Source organism: Branchiostoma floridae, chromosome 13 (assembly GCF_000003815.2).
Source record: "Branchiostoma floridae strain S238N-H82 chromosome 13, Bfl_VNyyK, whole genome shotgun sequence".
In the NCBI taxonomy this organism is placed as follows: Eukaryota; Metazoa; Chordata; class Leptocardii; order Amphioxiformes; family Branchiostomatidae; genus Branchiostoma; species Branchiostoma floridae.
In genome coordinates, this window is record NC_049991.1 from 20,786,754 (window position 1) to 20,802,527 (window position 15,774).

At 40.8% G+C, this 15,774-nt stretch overlaps 2 protein-coding genes across 3 annotated transcripts in view; one reads left to right on the forward strand and one right to left on the reverse strand.

The window, feature by feature from the left end:
- Positions 1–3,674: 3,674 nt before the first annotated feature.
- Positions 3,675–12,343, reverse strand: LOC118428651 (leucine-rich repeat protein SHOC-2-like). Its single transcript, XM_035838760.1, has 8 exons — positions 11,492–12,343; positions 10,617–10,807; positions 9,871–10,061; positions 9,089–9,313; positions 7,339–7,473; positions 6,101–6,401; positions 5,466–5,570; positions 3,675–4,450 (listed from the first exon to the last, which is right to left on the reverse strand). Exons 1-8 carry the CDS (start codon positions 12,325–12,327, stop codon positions 4,290–4,292), a joined length of 2,145 nt encoding a protein of 714 aa, XP_035694653.1. The 5' UTR covers positions 12,328–12,343; the 3' UTR covers positions 3,675–4,289.
- Positions 12,344–13,270: 927 nt separating this feature from the next.
- The window catches only part of LOC118429524 (serine hydrolase-like protein), a 12,587-nt gene continuing 10,083 nt past the window's right edge, over positions 13,271–15,774 (forward strand). Inside the window, exons 1-3 of one of the 2 annotated variants that reach the window (XM_035840024.1) lie at positions 13,271–13,402; positions 14,637–14,709; positions 15,217–15,310. In XM_035840024.1, coding sequence (XP_035695917.1) covers positions 14,659–14,709; positions 15,217–15,310 — 145 coding nt within the window. In that variant the 5' untranslated portion in view covers positions 13,271–13,402; positions 14,637–14,658. Of the gene's footprint in view, positions 13,403–14,223; positions 14,271–14,636; positions 14,710–15,216; positions 15,311–15,774 lie in introns of those variants that run through there. The other variant, XM_035840025.1, reaches the window with a different exon arrangement.

The following is a 15,774-nucleotide window of genomic DNA, read 5'->3' on the forward strand; positions in this document are numbered from 1 at the left end:
GTATAGTGTATATCGTTACAAACTAGACAAAATGTCAGTGATTATTATGCGTTTAAAGTGAAATAATACTGAAGGAAGTTATTCTTTCACTATTCCGAAAGCGATCTCACATCGACAAAAGTTCGCACTCACTCAGACCCAAAAAATCGCTCACTCCTCCAGCCGCGTTGGCAGGGAAGCCTCCCGAAGTGAGAGAACTTTTTGTTCTGTGTGTGAGAGAGAATTTTAGCGTTGTGTGTCGGAAAAAGATTGATTGTCAAGACAATATCTTTAATATTTGGTATAAGTGATTGTTATTGTATGAATCGACCTCCTTCAGACTGAACAAAATGCCAGTGTTTATTTTGCGTTTTTAGTAAAAAAAACTAAAAGAAGTTGTTCTTTCACTGCTCCGAAAGCGCTCTCACATCGACAAAAGTTCGCACTCACTCAGACCCAAAAGTTCGCTCACTCCTACAGCCGCGTTGGCAGGGAAGCCTTCCGAAGTGAGAGAACTTTTTGTTCTGTGGGTGAGAGAGAATTTCAGCGTTGTGTGTCGGAAAAAGATTGATTGTCAAGACAATATCTTTAATATTTGGTATAAGTGATTGGTATTGTATAGTGTATATCGTACAAACTAAACAAAAGGTCTGCGTTTATTTTGGGTTTTAAGTAAAAAATACTAAAAGAAGTTGTTCTTTCACTACTCCAAAAGCGCTCTCACATCGACAAAAGTTCGCACTCACTCAGACAAAAAAAATCACTCACTCCTACAGCCGCGATGGCAAGGAAGCCTCCCGAAGTGAGAGAACTTTTTGTTCTGTGGGTGAGAGAGAATTTCAGCGTTGTGTGTCGGAAATAGATTGATTATCAAGACAATATCTTTAATATTTTGTATACGTGATTGTTATTGTATAGTGGATATCGTTACAAACTAGACAAAATGTCAGTGTTTATTTTGCGTTTAAAGTGAAAAAATACTGAAGGAAGTTATTCTTTCACTACTCCAAAAGCGCTCTCACATCGACAAAAGTTCGCACTCACTCAGACCCAAAAAAGCGCTCACTCCTACGGCCAGGTTGGCAGGAAAAGCCCTCGAAGTGAGAGAACTTTTTGTTCTGTGTTTGAGACAGAATTTTAGCGTTGAGTGTCGGAAAAAGACTGATCGTCAAGACAATGTCTTTGGTTTAAGTGATTGTTAGTGTATGATGTATATCGTTTCAAACTATACAAAATGTCAGTGTTTAACATGTGTTTGAAGTAAAGAAATGATGAAGGAAGTTGTTCTTGCACTATTCCGAAAGCGCTCTCACATCGACCAAAGTTCGCACTCACTCAGACCATAAAAATCGCTCACTCCTCCAGCCGCGTTGGCAGGGAAGCCTCCCGGAGTGAGAGAACTTTTTGTTCTGTGGGTGAGAGAGAATTTCTGCGTTGTGTGTCGGAATAAAGTTATTGTCGAGGAAATGTCTATAACATAACAGAATGTCATTGTTAAAATGGTTTATTATTTGAAACTTAAGAAAATGACACAGTTCATTCCCCTTTAGAAGTTAAGAAAACTCAAGCAAGTTATTCTTCCACTACTCCAAAAGCGCTCTCACATCGACAAAGTTTCGCTCTCACTCAGACCAAAGTAATCGCTTAGTCCTCCAGCCGGGTTGGTAGGGGAAGCCTCGCGGAGTGAGAGAACTTTTTGTTCCGTGAGTGAGAGAGAATTTCAGCGTTGTGTGTCGGAATAACATGACTGTCGAGGAAATGTCTATAATATAACAGAATGTCATTGTTAAAAAGGTTTATTAGTGGAAACAAGAAAATGACACTGTTCATTGCCATTTGGAAGTTAAGAAAACTCAAGCAAGTTATTCTTTCACTACTCCGAAAGCGCTCTTACATCGACCAAATTTCACTCTCACTCAGACCAAAAAATCGCTCACTCTTACAGCCGGGTTGGCAGGGAAAGCCTCGCGAAGTGAGAGAACTTTTTGTGCTGTGTGTGAGAGAGAATTCTAGTGTTTGTGTGTCGGAATAAAAATGTCTACTGTATCAAAGAATACTTTGTCTTTGGAAAGAATAATTCGATATGTGTTTGAGAGTTGATTTCTGCAAGTGTTTGAGACAAAAAATTGTACATTTGTTGACGCAACATATTCTCGTGGTGTCTGCACTATGTGAATAATGCAATCAACCCCCAAAACTTTAAAGTCGTCGTACTTATACATCCGAACAAGGATCTTTTAAACAGTTCTCTTCAGGGACGGATTTTTTTCCACCTTAAGCTTTCTTACCATATGCATGGGTGACTGACTTTCAGAAACTTCTTGCTGTATATGTGAAAAAAAATTCAGCCTCAGTTTTTGGATAATATTTGTTTTTACAGATATCATGTATGACTGCACGAACGATCGGAAAGAGTATCTAAGAAAGATATCCAGCGTGCAAGTTTGAGTCGGTGAAGGACAACTTATATGACATGTGTGCGTGCATTCTATGAATCCAGAGACATTCCAGCTACGGTATATTTCAAATACATGTCTCTATGGGAAAAAGGCAAATCATATAAGCTATATAACAGGTCAAAAGTCAAAGTCATGCTGGCCATTGTATCATTAATGTTTAAATAGAAATGGATTTGAATACCGGTCACGGTATTCACTAAAACAATATAATAGCCTCTATATTGAAGAATAAAGTACATGTTGAACCGAGAACCCGTCTGTATATGCTTGCATTTATAACATTTGTGAAGAATGGTATAGGACAACACATGGTAAAAAAATCACCTTTTAAAAATCTGTGACTGTGTGCGAAGTTTTTCAACTTTGGAGTGAGAGAGAAAAATCTGTCGATGTGTGCGACCTTTTCTAACGGTTGTGTGAGAGAGAAAAATCTGTCAATGTGTGCGACCTTTTTCAACTGTTGTGTGAGAGAGAAAAATCTGTCTGTGTGTGAGACCTTTTTCAACCCTTCTGTGTGAGAGAAAATTCGTTCTATGTATACGTTTAATTTTGCAACACTTGGCCCCCAATACTGGGGATATCGCTGAAAGGAACAGGATCTTTAGGTGCAAGTAAACTTGCACGTTAGAGTTTGAAATGAATAGTATGTCGATATTCATGTACATGTGTGCTAATCTTACAAGGAGGTTAAATCTCTTTGAGATCTTAGAATGTCTTTAAGTTGTCATGAACAAATCGATAGTTGCTTTGACTCACAAGAGCACTTGAAGATAGGTGTATAAGTAATGGTTTGAGAGATAGACTTACAAGTGTTACAATTATATGAAATTGAGGGATTAAAGATGTCCAGAGATCATCAAAGAAAGCAGTATGGTTCTTTAATGTGTACTGTCTGGATTCTTCGGCCACATTGACATGATTCCTTCGATATCATCCAAGAGTCCATCACTTTCTAGCTGGTTTTCTTAAAAAGGAAAAAATTATGCCCCTCAGAACACAGACATTAATTGAGACAATGCTTAAAAACACAAAATAAATGGCTGTATCACTTACATACTATATCCATACACATGTTAAGCGCTAACCAACAAGTTTTTGATCACCTTCTTAACCTGATTTGATCACATGACCTGTGCAGAAAGTATGTCAGCAAGCAGGTACTAGTACAAATGAGCCAATATGTTGTTCAAAAACAAAACAACCTTTCTTCTAAAAGGGAGATAACTTCTGTATGACATGACATATTATTTGCTACACCACATTATTTGCTATGCACAACCTTTGCAAAAGTCCGGCATCTAATGCCCATCCTTCTTTAACTTCTTGTGCTTGCATCAGTTTGAGGCAGTCAGAGGACGTTATCCATCAAGTGTGACTGGCTTTATCTGGTAAAGGTCCTGGTGCAACAACTAGCTAAATGTGCTACTGACTCTCTACCACTAACATGTAAAGTAAGTTATGAAAATAGGCTCTCACGGATGTTCTACGTTTAAAAGTGGCTGATGATGATATCAACCCATCTTACCCTGGTTCATCACATGTTGGTTCACTGTAAGCTTTTCTTTGTAAGCTTTACTGATATGTGACATCTTGGTGACATATAAATATATATCTCTTCTTTTCTTTAGTAATATGTGTACTTTTGGAGTTTTAATGCTTGGAAATGTGGGAGGGGGGGTTGCATGACAGCCCCAATGAGAGTGAAATACATCAAGTTACTTTCAACCCTACCCCCAATTGATCCTATCTCCCAACATGTCCTTACAATGACTGCTGCCCACAAGATACTCCCTCCACTACACTCTGTCTTCATATGGCTTTACTTTGACTGCTGCCTTTCATAATGCTGTGTCACAACATGTCTTCTTCTGCGTCATCGAACTGCCCATCCTCTACTGTGTACAGGAAGCGTATCCTGGCAACCGGTTCCACATGATCCTCGCACGGCACAAACTGCATCGCGGACGAGCCCTTGTACCAGCGAGAAGGATGTTGGTAGAACACTGGCGTGTCTGACAGAGAAAACAAAAGATATCAAAAATGGAAGTTCCGCTGCAGTACATTAGCAAGCTGCTAGGGGGCCCACTATCGAACTTGACCTTCGTTTTCCCGACCCCTACCCACCTACCAAATGGATTCATGCAAGGCTTCTCGAGTTATGCTATTGACAGACAGACAGACAGACAGACAGACATACTAGCCTAAAACATCACCTTGCCATTCTGGCTAACGTAATCATAAAATACACAAAGAAGTGGAAACGGTGTCTGTACATGTGTTCTTGCTCTCAGGACACAGCACTGGAGAAGTTTTAAGAAAAAAAGAAACTAATGCTCACTCAATAGAGAATGAGAAGGGTGTTGGTAGAACACCAGCATGTCTGGCCAAGAAAAAAATGAAGAAGCGAAAACGGTAGATTCTGTACATGTTCTGTTGCTCTCCAATGTTCAACAGGGCATACACGTAGCATCATTTAGCCTGAGTACCATCCTCTGTAGTGACCGCTGGCTCAATACTTTCACTTGCTCCATGGTTAGCAAGCGATAGTACTGAGCCAGCGGTCACTACGGTGGATGATACTGATAGGCTACATACTATTGGAGAATTTAAAAAAAATGAAAAAGTAATGCTGACTAAATGGAAAATAGAAGAGCCTGACAGTATTTTCATACACAGCCAGTTTCAGGAAGTGGATACAGTTAATGTTTGATAGACATAGTCTTTAATGTACTGTGTCCCGTACCCATAGGAACAGAAGTACTGTTGCTTTAGCAGTAGCTTTATTTCATGTTACAGTAGAGTATGTGTACTGTGTGACAGCTTTAAATTTCTTGTGAAGTACCAAAACAGTGGACCAAAATATTTATCTTGCAGTCCTTTTGCTGTTACAACTAACATTGTAACACCAAAAGGAATGGTAAACTGCCTTAATTGATGTTTCGTACAGTAGGTACCAGAGCCTTGGTGAGCATGTACACGTGATTGTACAAACTACATTGTAAAATCTGATGTAGGACATTTCCTTACCCCAAGGACAGGTGTCCTCAATTTCATCTTCCCAGTTTTCTGTCTCAGGAACAAAGGAGGCTGATGGGAATGTGGGGGACACTGGAGACTCGGGTGTGGTTGTGCCTGCAAAGAAAGGCAACAATTTCAAAGGTTTACTTAAAATATGAACTGCAATCATGTACAACATCTCCCCCGATCAGCCTTAGAATGAACTGCAAGAGACCAAAAGTTAGTGGAAAACAAATCAATTTATTGAAAGTGAGGAAATTAGACTCATTGACAAAAGACAGAAGCTTGGGAAGCTTTCCATGACGGTAATATAAGTTTATAAATTTTTCAGAAAAGATTTATGCTACATTGACACCTGGTGCGCACAACAAACCTAGCATGGAGGCAGCGTATATGTCCAAGTGGGGATTGCGATCTGGTAGAATAATGCACATTCTTAATTTATTTATTATTAATATTTCTTTCAAGACATTTTAGATCAATGGATTGACTTCAAATCTAGATCTATCGAAGGAAAAATGGACCTGACACATTGCTGGCACTGATCACGATCTCTACCGGTAGAATCAACAGTTCTGTCAGTTGGCCATCTCTACGCTAAGATAAACAACATCATACATGCAGCTACAAAGAAGCATGCCTACCTGTGCTTTCCCCCGTGCTGCCTCCGCCATCTGAAAACTGGCTGTTAAATGCTGGTGGCCCTTCATCAACACTGGTGTGAGACCCATCCACCCTGGTGTGAGACCCTTCCTCCGTGGTGTACGACCCCTCCACTTTGGTGTGAGACCCCTCCACCCTAGTGTGAGACCCCTCCTCGCTGGTGTGAGACCTCCAGAGTGACATGCTCTTTGCCATGGCCTGTCTCAGGATGCTGTCGTTCCAGGGGATCGGTCCATCCTTCTCATCCTCCACTTCCTCCTCTTCATCAGGCAGGGGCTCAAGCTGCATTTGTAGTAATTGTACATCAAAGATTATGTTGATGTAATGAGGTAAAAAATACATGTACACCAAAAAGTAGTTACTGTAAAATTTAATGCAGAAAGTTTCACGGTGGTTTAATGTTTGCAGTTTTTGCGGCGGGCGCTTCACCGTGAATTTAAAACCACCGCGACCATTTTTCCTTAACGGTAAGAGACTACAGTGCATGGTGCTACCGCGAAATTAAAACCACCGCGAAATTAAATCTCTGCAAACTTAAATGCATTTACAGTACTCAAGCAACTGAAAAGAGGCCTGAATTCCGATTTCCGAGTTTCTCATGAATAAATAAAGGTTCAATTTCAAACAAAGAAAACTGGGTTTTGCAAATGGTCAATATTATGAGGTGTGTGATGGGATCACATCCCACATATTATTTCGAGTTTCAATTCTAGGCTGCACACCATAAAAGCCTAGGGACCTCTCTTCTAGGGAATTATTTTTAAGCAAAGTAACCGTGTATGAGTAGAGAAAAAATTCCTTCAGCTACAAGATCAACTGAGTTTCATTTCTTCAACCTACCATGATAGCAAATTTCTGTAAATTAGAGGAAAAAATATTTCCTTGAAAAAGAAAATAATGAGCAAATTGTTGGCATTTTGTTGGGATAAATCAATGGAAACGCTTCCACCCAAACCTAATTTTCATTAAAAAAACATCACTTCTTAGATTAGAAGTTAGTATTTAATGCCATTTCCCAACAGATGACGAGAAACATGAACCAAAAGCTGGACCCTCCAACCCCTTTTTTCACATTTTTGGGGTGCAATACTAAGTACCATTAAAATGCTAAAGGTGTGGTGCTAATCTCAAACTTGGGAAGAAAAAAGAACTGCCAATTACGTATCCATGGAAACCAGACAACCACAGGGCTAAGATGTACAAGACATGTTCTCCTGACCTTGACCACCTCGACCTTGTTCCTGTCAGCCCTGTTCCTTCCCCGCCAAGTGTCCTTAAGACGAGGGTCCCTGGCTGCGTAGGTGGGTTTGAAGATGATGTTGGGCACCAGCTCAGGGGGTAGGCTGAACTTGTTCTGAAACAGAAAAATTCTTATTTAAACAAGCTAAGAACTTACAGAAGACTTAAGCATACATATGAGCGAGAAAAATATCTCGATATACAAAATTTCTATCACCGCTGAGCCATGACTAAACTAAGAATTAGCGACCATTCACTACAAATTGAAGTTGGTAGACACAGCAAGACTCCTCCAAATGACAGAATATGTACATTTTGCAACGATAGATGTGTAGAGAATGAAGTACATTTTCTTTTAGAATGCCCACTATACACCGAGATGCGCACATCCCTCATAAATACACTACAACTAGATAATGAATATGTGTGTTTAAGCAAGGAAGAAATGTATAATTACATTATGACGACTAATAGATACAACGCACTTGAAAAGATTTGTAAATTTGTTCACACATGTTTCAAAAAGAGAGAAGAGACTACGTAGATTTTAGATGATATAAGATGTAAACTGTTTCACGTATACTTAAGTTATCCAACCCAATGCATTTAGCCCATGGTGGGCAGGAATATGCAATAAAGATCATTGTCATTGTCATTTAAGTACCATTAAAGCTCATCTATGTTGGTAGTAATCATAGTACAATGCTAAACTTCCTTCCAACACAAGGCATACACGGATCAAGTTTTCAACAACCAGTGTCGCCGTCTTCGGGATCAAAATATTAAACATGTTTAGTGCACAACATGTACAATGTCAGAAAATGATGTGAGTACCTCTCTTCAGGCTTGCTTCTGAAACTATGACTACTAACTTCAAGATTAGAGTCTTGTATGTATCCAGAGACACATGAAAAACAGGCCGTAGCCTGAGTGCAATTTTTACCCTCAGACTGGTAAATAAAATATAATAAAATAAACAAAACAAGCAGCACAGCAAAAAGATTCATTACATATTTTTCTTACACTCAAACACCAAGACCATGCAGCAAATTTGACTGGGTGTAACATTACAAATTACTCATTCTTTAAAATGTATTCTAGTAGGTCTCTGGGGCAGTACCCAAATAAACACAGTTGAAGCCCAGAGTTGGACTCACTGGACAGATCAGCCGCATAGAAGCATAGTGTAAAGACTATCCGACTACTGCCTACCCATGTGACAGGGATCCCAGCAGCAGTATAATCAAAAAATGGATACGATACATATAGAATACAACATGGTGTATTCCGTATCGCCCAAGGTGTCAGCCCGACCGCGGGTCGGATCGCCCGAAGGCCGGAGGGAGGGTGATCTGACCCGCAGGAGGGCTGAGACCGAGGGTGATGCGGAATACACCGTGTTGTATTTTATTTATGTCATACCCACCTGAGAAAACCACTGTTTTGATGCGAAATGCGCCAGAAGTTGAACAAATTTGTTGCCCACGAAAAAAAAGCGTTTCAACAGTAATGTTCTAACGTCCGAATCAGGTATTCGAACTTTCGATGGCGCCGTACTCGGCCCACTCGAAACAGTTCGATTTATCCGAATGGAACCCGTGTGATAAGCCCGGGCCGTACTGAAAGTTATCAGCCGGTCCGGAACATCCGTATCGAACGTTTTCGCGTCACATGTATGACATAAAATACAAATTCCAAGTTAGGGTGCACAAAATGCAACCTTATAATACCTTATCCATATCGAGCCGTGTGATACTTGTCAGGTGTTTCAGCGCCCCGGGAACCTCCCTCAGCTCGTTACAGAACAGGTCCAGCGTCCGCAGCTGCCGGAGCTCTGCAAAGGATTCTGGGAGCTCCCCCAGCATGTTGTTGTCGAGGCGGAGGTCGACGAGCGACGACAGGCGGCCGAAGTTGCTAGGCAACAGCTGCAGGTGGTTTTTGGACAGCTGACAGAACTGAGACAGGTACGGTGGAGAGGGAGGGAAAAAAATGAATCACTACATTAAGGCACAACCAGGGAAGGACAAGACATTCCATAACAAGTTGCCATTGTAACAGTGTATAGCACTACTATTTAATTGCTTAGGCCTAGGAACAAAAAATGTTGTGTTTCCTGCTCCAGTTCTGAAAAAAGTAGGGTCAGTAGGTGGTATCTCATCTACTCGTCAGCAAAATACAAGATGTTTATCAGTTTCTGTTGATTTCTAAGAAACCTACCCAAGAATCATTTTAAACAGATGTTGTCAATATGGGCTCTATTACATTGGCAACTTAGATCTTGAGTTGCACAAATATCATTAAGTCAAAGTTAGGGAATATTGACTGCAAGTTCAATGACAAAATACAAACTCAAATAACACTTGGTCACCTTTATCTGCGGTATTTTTTTTAATATTGCAGTTTAATATCACCATCTGTCGACTTGACGTTTCTAAGTAGTGTTTATTCAAAACAACAGATATAGGTGAACTAGCGTTACATGAGCATAAAATCACAACTGTCAGAAATCCACCTGCAGGTTGCTTAGTTCACAGAAGGAATCGGGGAGTTCCTTGAGCCAGTTTTGCCCCACGTCGAGGAACTCCAGACTGCCAAGACTGCCGAAACTGCCCGGAAGGTGCGTGAGCTGGTTCTCGTCAAGGTGGAGCGTCTTGAGGTGTCTCAACCTGCCGAAGTTCTCGGGAAGGGCGCAGAGCCAGTTTCCTGCGGAGTATAAGAAATCACCTACAGGTAATTAAGAGAAAAGAGCAAACCAAAAAATAAAAGGGGAAAAAAATAAGGCAAGTTTAGACAATGAATCAGTGACTCAAGCAAAGACGATGTTATGTATTGGTGACATTGAAAAAGCAAGGCATTTGTTATCACTTGAGTTGAGTGTGGAAATACAGAAGAAGAACTTTACTTGACTTACTTTACAGAAGAACTTTATTGAGTTTTATTGCACAACATGTAGGAGTAAGTGCTTTTTCTACATAGGGACACTACAGTCCTTACGTTCTTAGCTATAGGACTGGACGTTAAACTACAGCCTGCTGTTCATTGCAGATGCGTTTCCTGTTTCACTACCTACCTTAGAAAAATCTGATGATCCTAGCCTTTTTCTGAGTGGGCAGTGGAGTCACATAGTTTCCAATTAGAACTTTTTTCCACCCACCGTTCTGGAAGTGCCTCCGCCCTGGTTCTCTGATGGCACTCCCAGATGGAAGGTTAGGGTTAGGAGTTGTTTGTTTGTTTGTTTATCTATTTAGGTTTACTCACCGTTCTGGAAGTGTCTCCGCTCCAGTTCTCCGATGGCACTCCCCAGATGGAGGCTCTCCAGCGACCCCAGCTGACCCAGCGAGGCGGGTAGCGCCGTGATGAAGTTCCCGCTCAGGTCCAGCAGCCGTAACGTCCGCCCGCTGCGCGCCGGGAAGGACTCTGGGAGCGGCTGGTTCATCAACTTGTTGTCTCTGGAATTAACAAATGGAAAAATATATTTCAGCACTGAACTTGAGAGCACAAAGTGCAGGGTTTACGTCTCCAGGACCTGTCCCTCCATTCCAGAAAAACTTGAAAATGACATCAAACTGATGAAAAGAATGTTTTGTAAACTTCAAATGACAGATTCAAGAACAGAATTCAACAACATGCAGGCTCCCAAACAATGCGAACAATGTGTGTGACGATAAAAACAACACTTGAACGTTAAAGCTGGAAACAGTCGTGTTTCATATTCATAAGCACTTTTGATCAAGAGCACACAAAATTACGGAAGAAAGGGGAAGAGAGCGAGAGGAAGGCCGAAAGAGATATGGAGGCGCTGCATAGAGAAGGAGGTGAAGAAGAGGGGTTTCTCTTTGGATGAGGCACCAAGAGTTGCTGCCGACAGACAACGATGGAAGAACTTCCTGAAGCCTTACGTACCACTAGGTACAGAAGAGGATGGAGTGCGTGAGTGCACACAAAATTAAAGCTTTGCACCTTATTGCTGACTGTGGGCAACATTTGAAAATACATTGTACTTACTTATTTGAAAATAAACCATAAATATTTCAAGATTTACATGTTGTCAAGTATTCTGTCTCAATGATCTATTTTCCTTATGAACTATGAAGTTTCTGTTAAAGATGTCTTTAGACTTCTAATTGCCTCACCTCAGTGACATTTCTTGTATTGATGACAGGTGCCCAACCCAAGGAGGTAACTCCTTCAGCACATTGTTGTCTACATACAGTTTCCTTAAGCAGTGGGAAGATTTCAAGTCTTTGGTTAAAAAACTTAAGGAGTTTCCAGACAGTTCCACTTCTTGAAGTTGCGGAAGATCTCCAAAACTTTCAGGAAGGCAAGACAGTTTGTTAGTACTGAGGTTCAAGATTTTAAGACGAGAAAGTCCCCCGAATGACTCTGGCAAGGTTTCCAACTTGTTGTTGGAGGCGTCGAATCTCTCAAGCCTCCTTAAAGACCCGAACGTCTTGGGCAACTTCTTGAGGTGATTCTCATCAATCATCAAAGTCTCCAAGTGTTCTAGATGACCGAAGTCAGAAGGTAACGTCCTCAACTCGTTGCCAGTCAGGTAAAGCAGTCTCAAGTCTTTCAGATCTGAGAAGGAATCGGGAAGTTCTTGGAGACAGTTTTCGCCGGCGTGGAGTTCTCTTAGCAAGGTCAAGTTCCCAAATAAGGTGGGGAGTGTCTCAAGGTCGTTTCCCATGACAGAGAGGACACACAGGTGAGTCAGGGTGTGACATAACTCACCAGGTAGGAAGGTAAGACTGTTATGGTCTAGTATTAACTTCTCAACATGTGTCAGGTTTAAGACAGACTCAGGGAAAGAAGACAGATCCAGAGACTTCAGACACAAGAGATGGTTCTCCTCCTTCTCTACATTGTTGCTTGGTGAGAGTTGTTGGTTCTGGAAACTGGACAGGACGGTTTGAAGGCTCCGGTCGGCGGTGAGGTCTGGTTCCTCGTCAGGGTCGTTCTTCACTTCCATTTTCCTGGTTCAAGACTCTTCCTGAAATTGTGTAGAGAAATCCGTCGATGTAGGTTAGACATCCAGGTAATAAGATTTTCAAAAACCATATCCAGTTGCTTGAGTAACTTTTTGGTGTAGAGAAATTGATACAAAAGATAATAAAAAATTACGAAAACGAGAACTCCGGTCACTTTGACTTTAGTGCAAGCATTAACATATTTGCAATGTATTAATTCTGTCATTTAGCGCTAAGCGAATTGATCCACAGAAACATCCTGTCAATAATGTGTAAAAGAATTATTGTTGACAGGAAGAGGGACATTGTCAATAGCTGCATGAAACATACGTAACTTTTTTATCTTCCCTGAACAAATAAGAGATCACAAGCTCCAATAACACAAGACAATTACAGCTACTGTCTAAAGAAACACAACAGAAAATTTCCGCCCATGATTTGACATCTGGAATAGATTACGACACTTTAAAGTGAAAGTATTTAGGACGCTGTCTCGGGAAGAACTTCCGATCCGTCTGATCTGGCCCGTAAGCTGTTGAAGTGATCTCCCTCTCTTTTGAACCAGGCGTCACACAATCAGAAAATAAACGTACACAGAAGCGACCTTTACGTGTTTCAGAAGTTGTTCGCGCTGTAAACTCACAGAGAAAGCAAAGAAAAAGCAAAATAAACACATTCAAACCTACCGCTCTCCTGACACAACACAGTCACGCTTGGACACGGCGGCGGTCCCAGCATGCACCGGGACTACCCCAACGCAACCAAACAGACTTGAAATGTGTTACAAGGTGATCCCTTCATTAAGATTAAAACGATTTTAGATTTCAGTTAGGATGAGAATAAAATTATGTAAATTTATGACTATATTGATTTATGATATAAGATCATTTGTAAGCATATATATTTGATTTGTCTTATTTGTACTGCTGCCATCATTTCTCCGCTGAGGTCAAAAGTGAATGACCTAGCAAACGTTGAACGTCAGGCCACCGGCCTCAGGTAGGAGTTCTACACTTGAAGGAGGCTTCACAAGGCGTCTTGAGGCTTGACACCTGTCCTGACAACACGGTCGTTTCTGTAAGTGTTTAGTTATTCAATGTATCGCCCGAATTTGGAGACTGGTCGCCAGATATTCGTAGAATCTTGATTTTTGTGTGTTACATCATCACATCCTTGATGGAATAAACTGACCTTGGCTTAAGGTGGCATGACACAGTTTTTCGCCTATGGGTATTTACATCGTTAAGGACCCCAGGGTGAGGAGGTTCCACGCCTAAAAATTCATAGCACAGTGTGCACAAGCAATTAACAAGAATCTCATTTGTTGAAGTCCAGCGGCCCTGGTTCAACCTACAAAATCTGAAAATGAGCATAAATTCGAAGTTGCGAATATTGCCCTTGTTCTCTTGTAACAGCCACATTATTTTACCCCCAGTGGAGGTCATGGAACTGCAGGCGACGCACAGGCAGAGCCCGGTATTATAAACAGTATCAAGACGCAAATTCCCGCCGGCCGAAGAAGCAACGTAATCCAACTTATTAAGGTATACAGTCTCAAAACTGATGTATTCCTCTACCATTCACCACAGTTTCCACCTTGCTGTTGTATACGAAAGAATAAATGGCCTAAATTGCAAGTACTGTGAGGCACTTCTTCATACTGGAACTTCTATTGAGGACGGGGGTCGCCCATAAATACTGTGTTATAAACACAACCTTAAAAAGTCATAATTTTATAACTGACTGTGGGTAACTTATTAGAAAATCATGATTTGTGGTATGTCGACAGTTTTAGTAAATGATAGACACATGTTTAAATAGTACTAATGCACATCAGGAGTTAATTTGCATGATTGAAGAAGTTTTTAAATCTGTTGTATTTCATGATAGATTAATGTCTGACAGCTTCTTGCGGCCTTTGGAACTTAACGTTTTAAAAGTAGATGTGAGCATCATTCAGATTGTGAACATTACTAGTAAACAACTCAGGCACTTCATACATAATCTATAAAGAATGAATGACGTCAACATTGTATCCCTCGATCCCTCGATCTTGGAAGTTAAGCAACGCGCGGTCCGGAAAGTACTTGGATTGGAGTCCCCCGGTCGGACCAAGGATGTCTGGATTGCTGTAGCCTCATGAAGCTTTCCACGAAATCGTCTTCCAGGAGGGACGTAAAACGGGGGTCCCGTGCTCGAGGAGGTGCCTCAACCACGTTAAACAGCCCCATTACCCACACTTTGGGTACCTACTGGCTGCAAAAATACACCCTTTTATTGCTTGAGTCCTCATCTTGCAGTTGTTTTCCAGGTAGACAGGGGGCGCTCATCACATGTCCATCAGCCGCAGTATTTCTCTTCTCCGAAGGCTTCAGTTTATTCCTGTAAGTTTCGAAGTGACTGAATCTGGATTGCAGTTATTATGTAATATATAGTAGGTTCTCTCCAATGACTTACATTATTAACAATATCACTTTTAAACTTTTTATGTTTCTATGAATAATAGAAATCTAAAACTGAAAGGTTTATTACAACAGCTGTCAGACTTTCTAGTATATTATTATTATACAAGGCTCTATCTGTTATTGTAATTGATTTTGAATGGAAAGTCAATCAATCAATGAGCCTTCAATTGCACAACAATTACAGCAAGCGCAATGTCTTGCAAGCCATTTATATGTATGCTGACCAACAAGCCTACAATCTACACTATTGTTTAACAGCAAGTACTGTATTTGGTAAACAGTCCCTCTCAATACTATTAGGCTGCCTGTAGTTCATGTTCAGTGGGCCTTTTTCAAGTTTTTGTCACTGTATTGGCTGATATATTGAACGATGGTTTTCATTTTTGTTGGTTAAATATCATAGGAAATGTGCTATTTCCTCTCCAGACCTTAGTAAAGGCTTCCAGTCGCACAAAGAGCTGCAAAGCGATGGCTATGAGCACAAGTGACGGGGATGTGTACGTTGGGACAACAGAGAGAGGTATGGTGTGATATACAGAAGAAGAAGAAGAACTTTATTGCACGACAACTGTAGAGGATACAGTGTTTGGCAACTTGTACATACAATACACACAGAACAGTTTAACTACTAGTACATGAGTTCTAAGTGACTAATCTATTTTACACATGGTATATAATATTTACAATTAGGCTATCATTATGTGCTGGTTCATGATAGTATAATAACAAAGTATATTAGTCATTACCAACCACACTATGTACATCTCTCATACTATATTCTTCCCAAATGAAATTGCTAGGGGACCCAAACCCTTCTATAGCAATTAGTCACGGCCACATGATCAGAACACAAATTTAAAGTTCTACTGCAGTACTGTAATAAGCAGCTCGGTGTACAAAATCTCAAGCCATTTCCAGGTCTTTTGGAGACCTGTTTCCAAAATTTATCGGCAGTTGCTTGAGTAGCTGCTATCTTGTAATCTC

Excerpts from the sequence above, each read along its gene's own strand:
- LOC118428651 (XM_035838760.1), bottom strand. The coding sequence starts at position 12,327 with ATGGAAGTGAAGAACGACCCTGACGAGGAACCAGACCTCACCGCCGAC. Across the intron at positions 10,062-10,616 it reads GCGGAGACACTTCCAGAACG|GAAACTGGCTCTGCGCCCTT; the intron begins GTGAGTAAACCT and ends TATACTCCGCAG. Across the intron at positions 4,451-5,465 it reads TGAGGACACCTGTCCTTGGG|ACACGCCAGTGTTCTACCAA; the intron begins GTAAGGAAATGT and ends TTTCTCTGTCAG.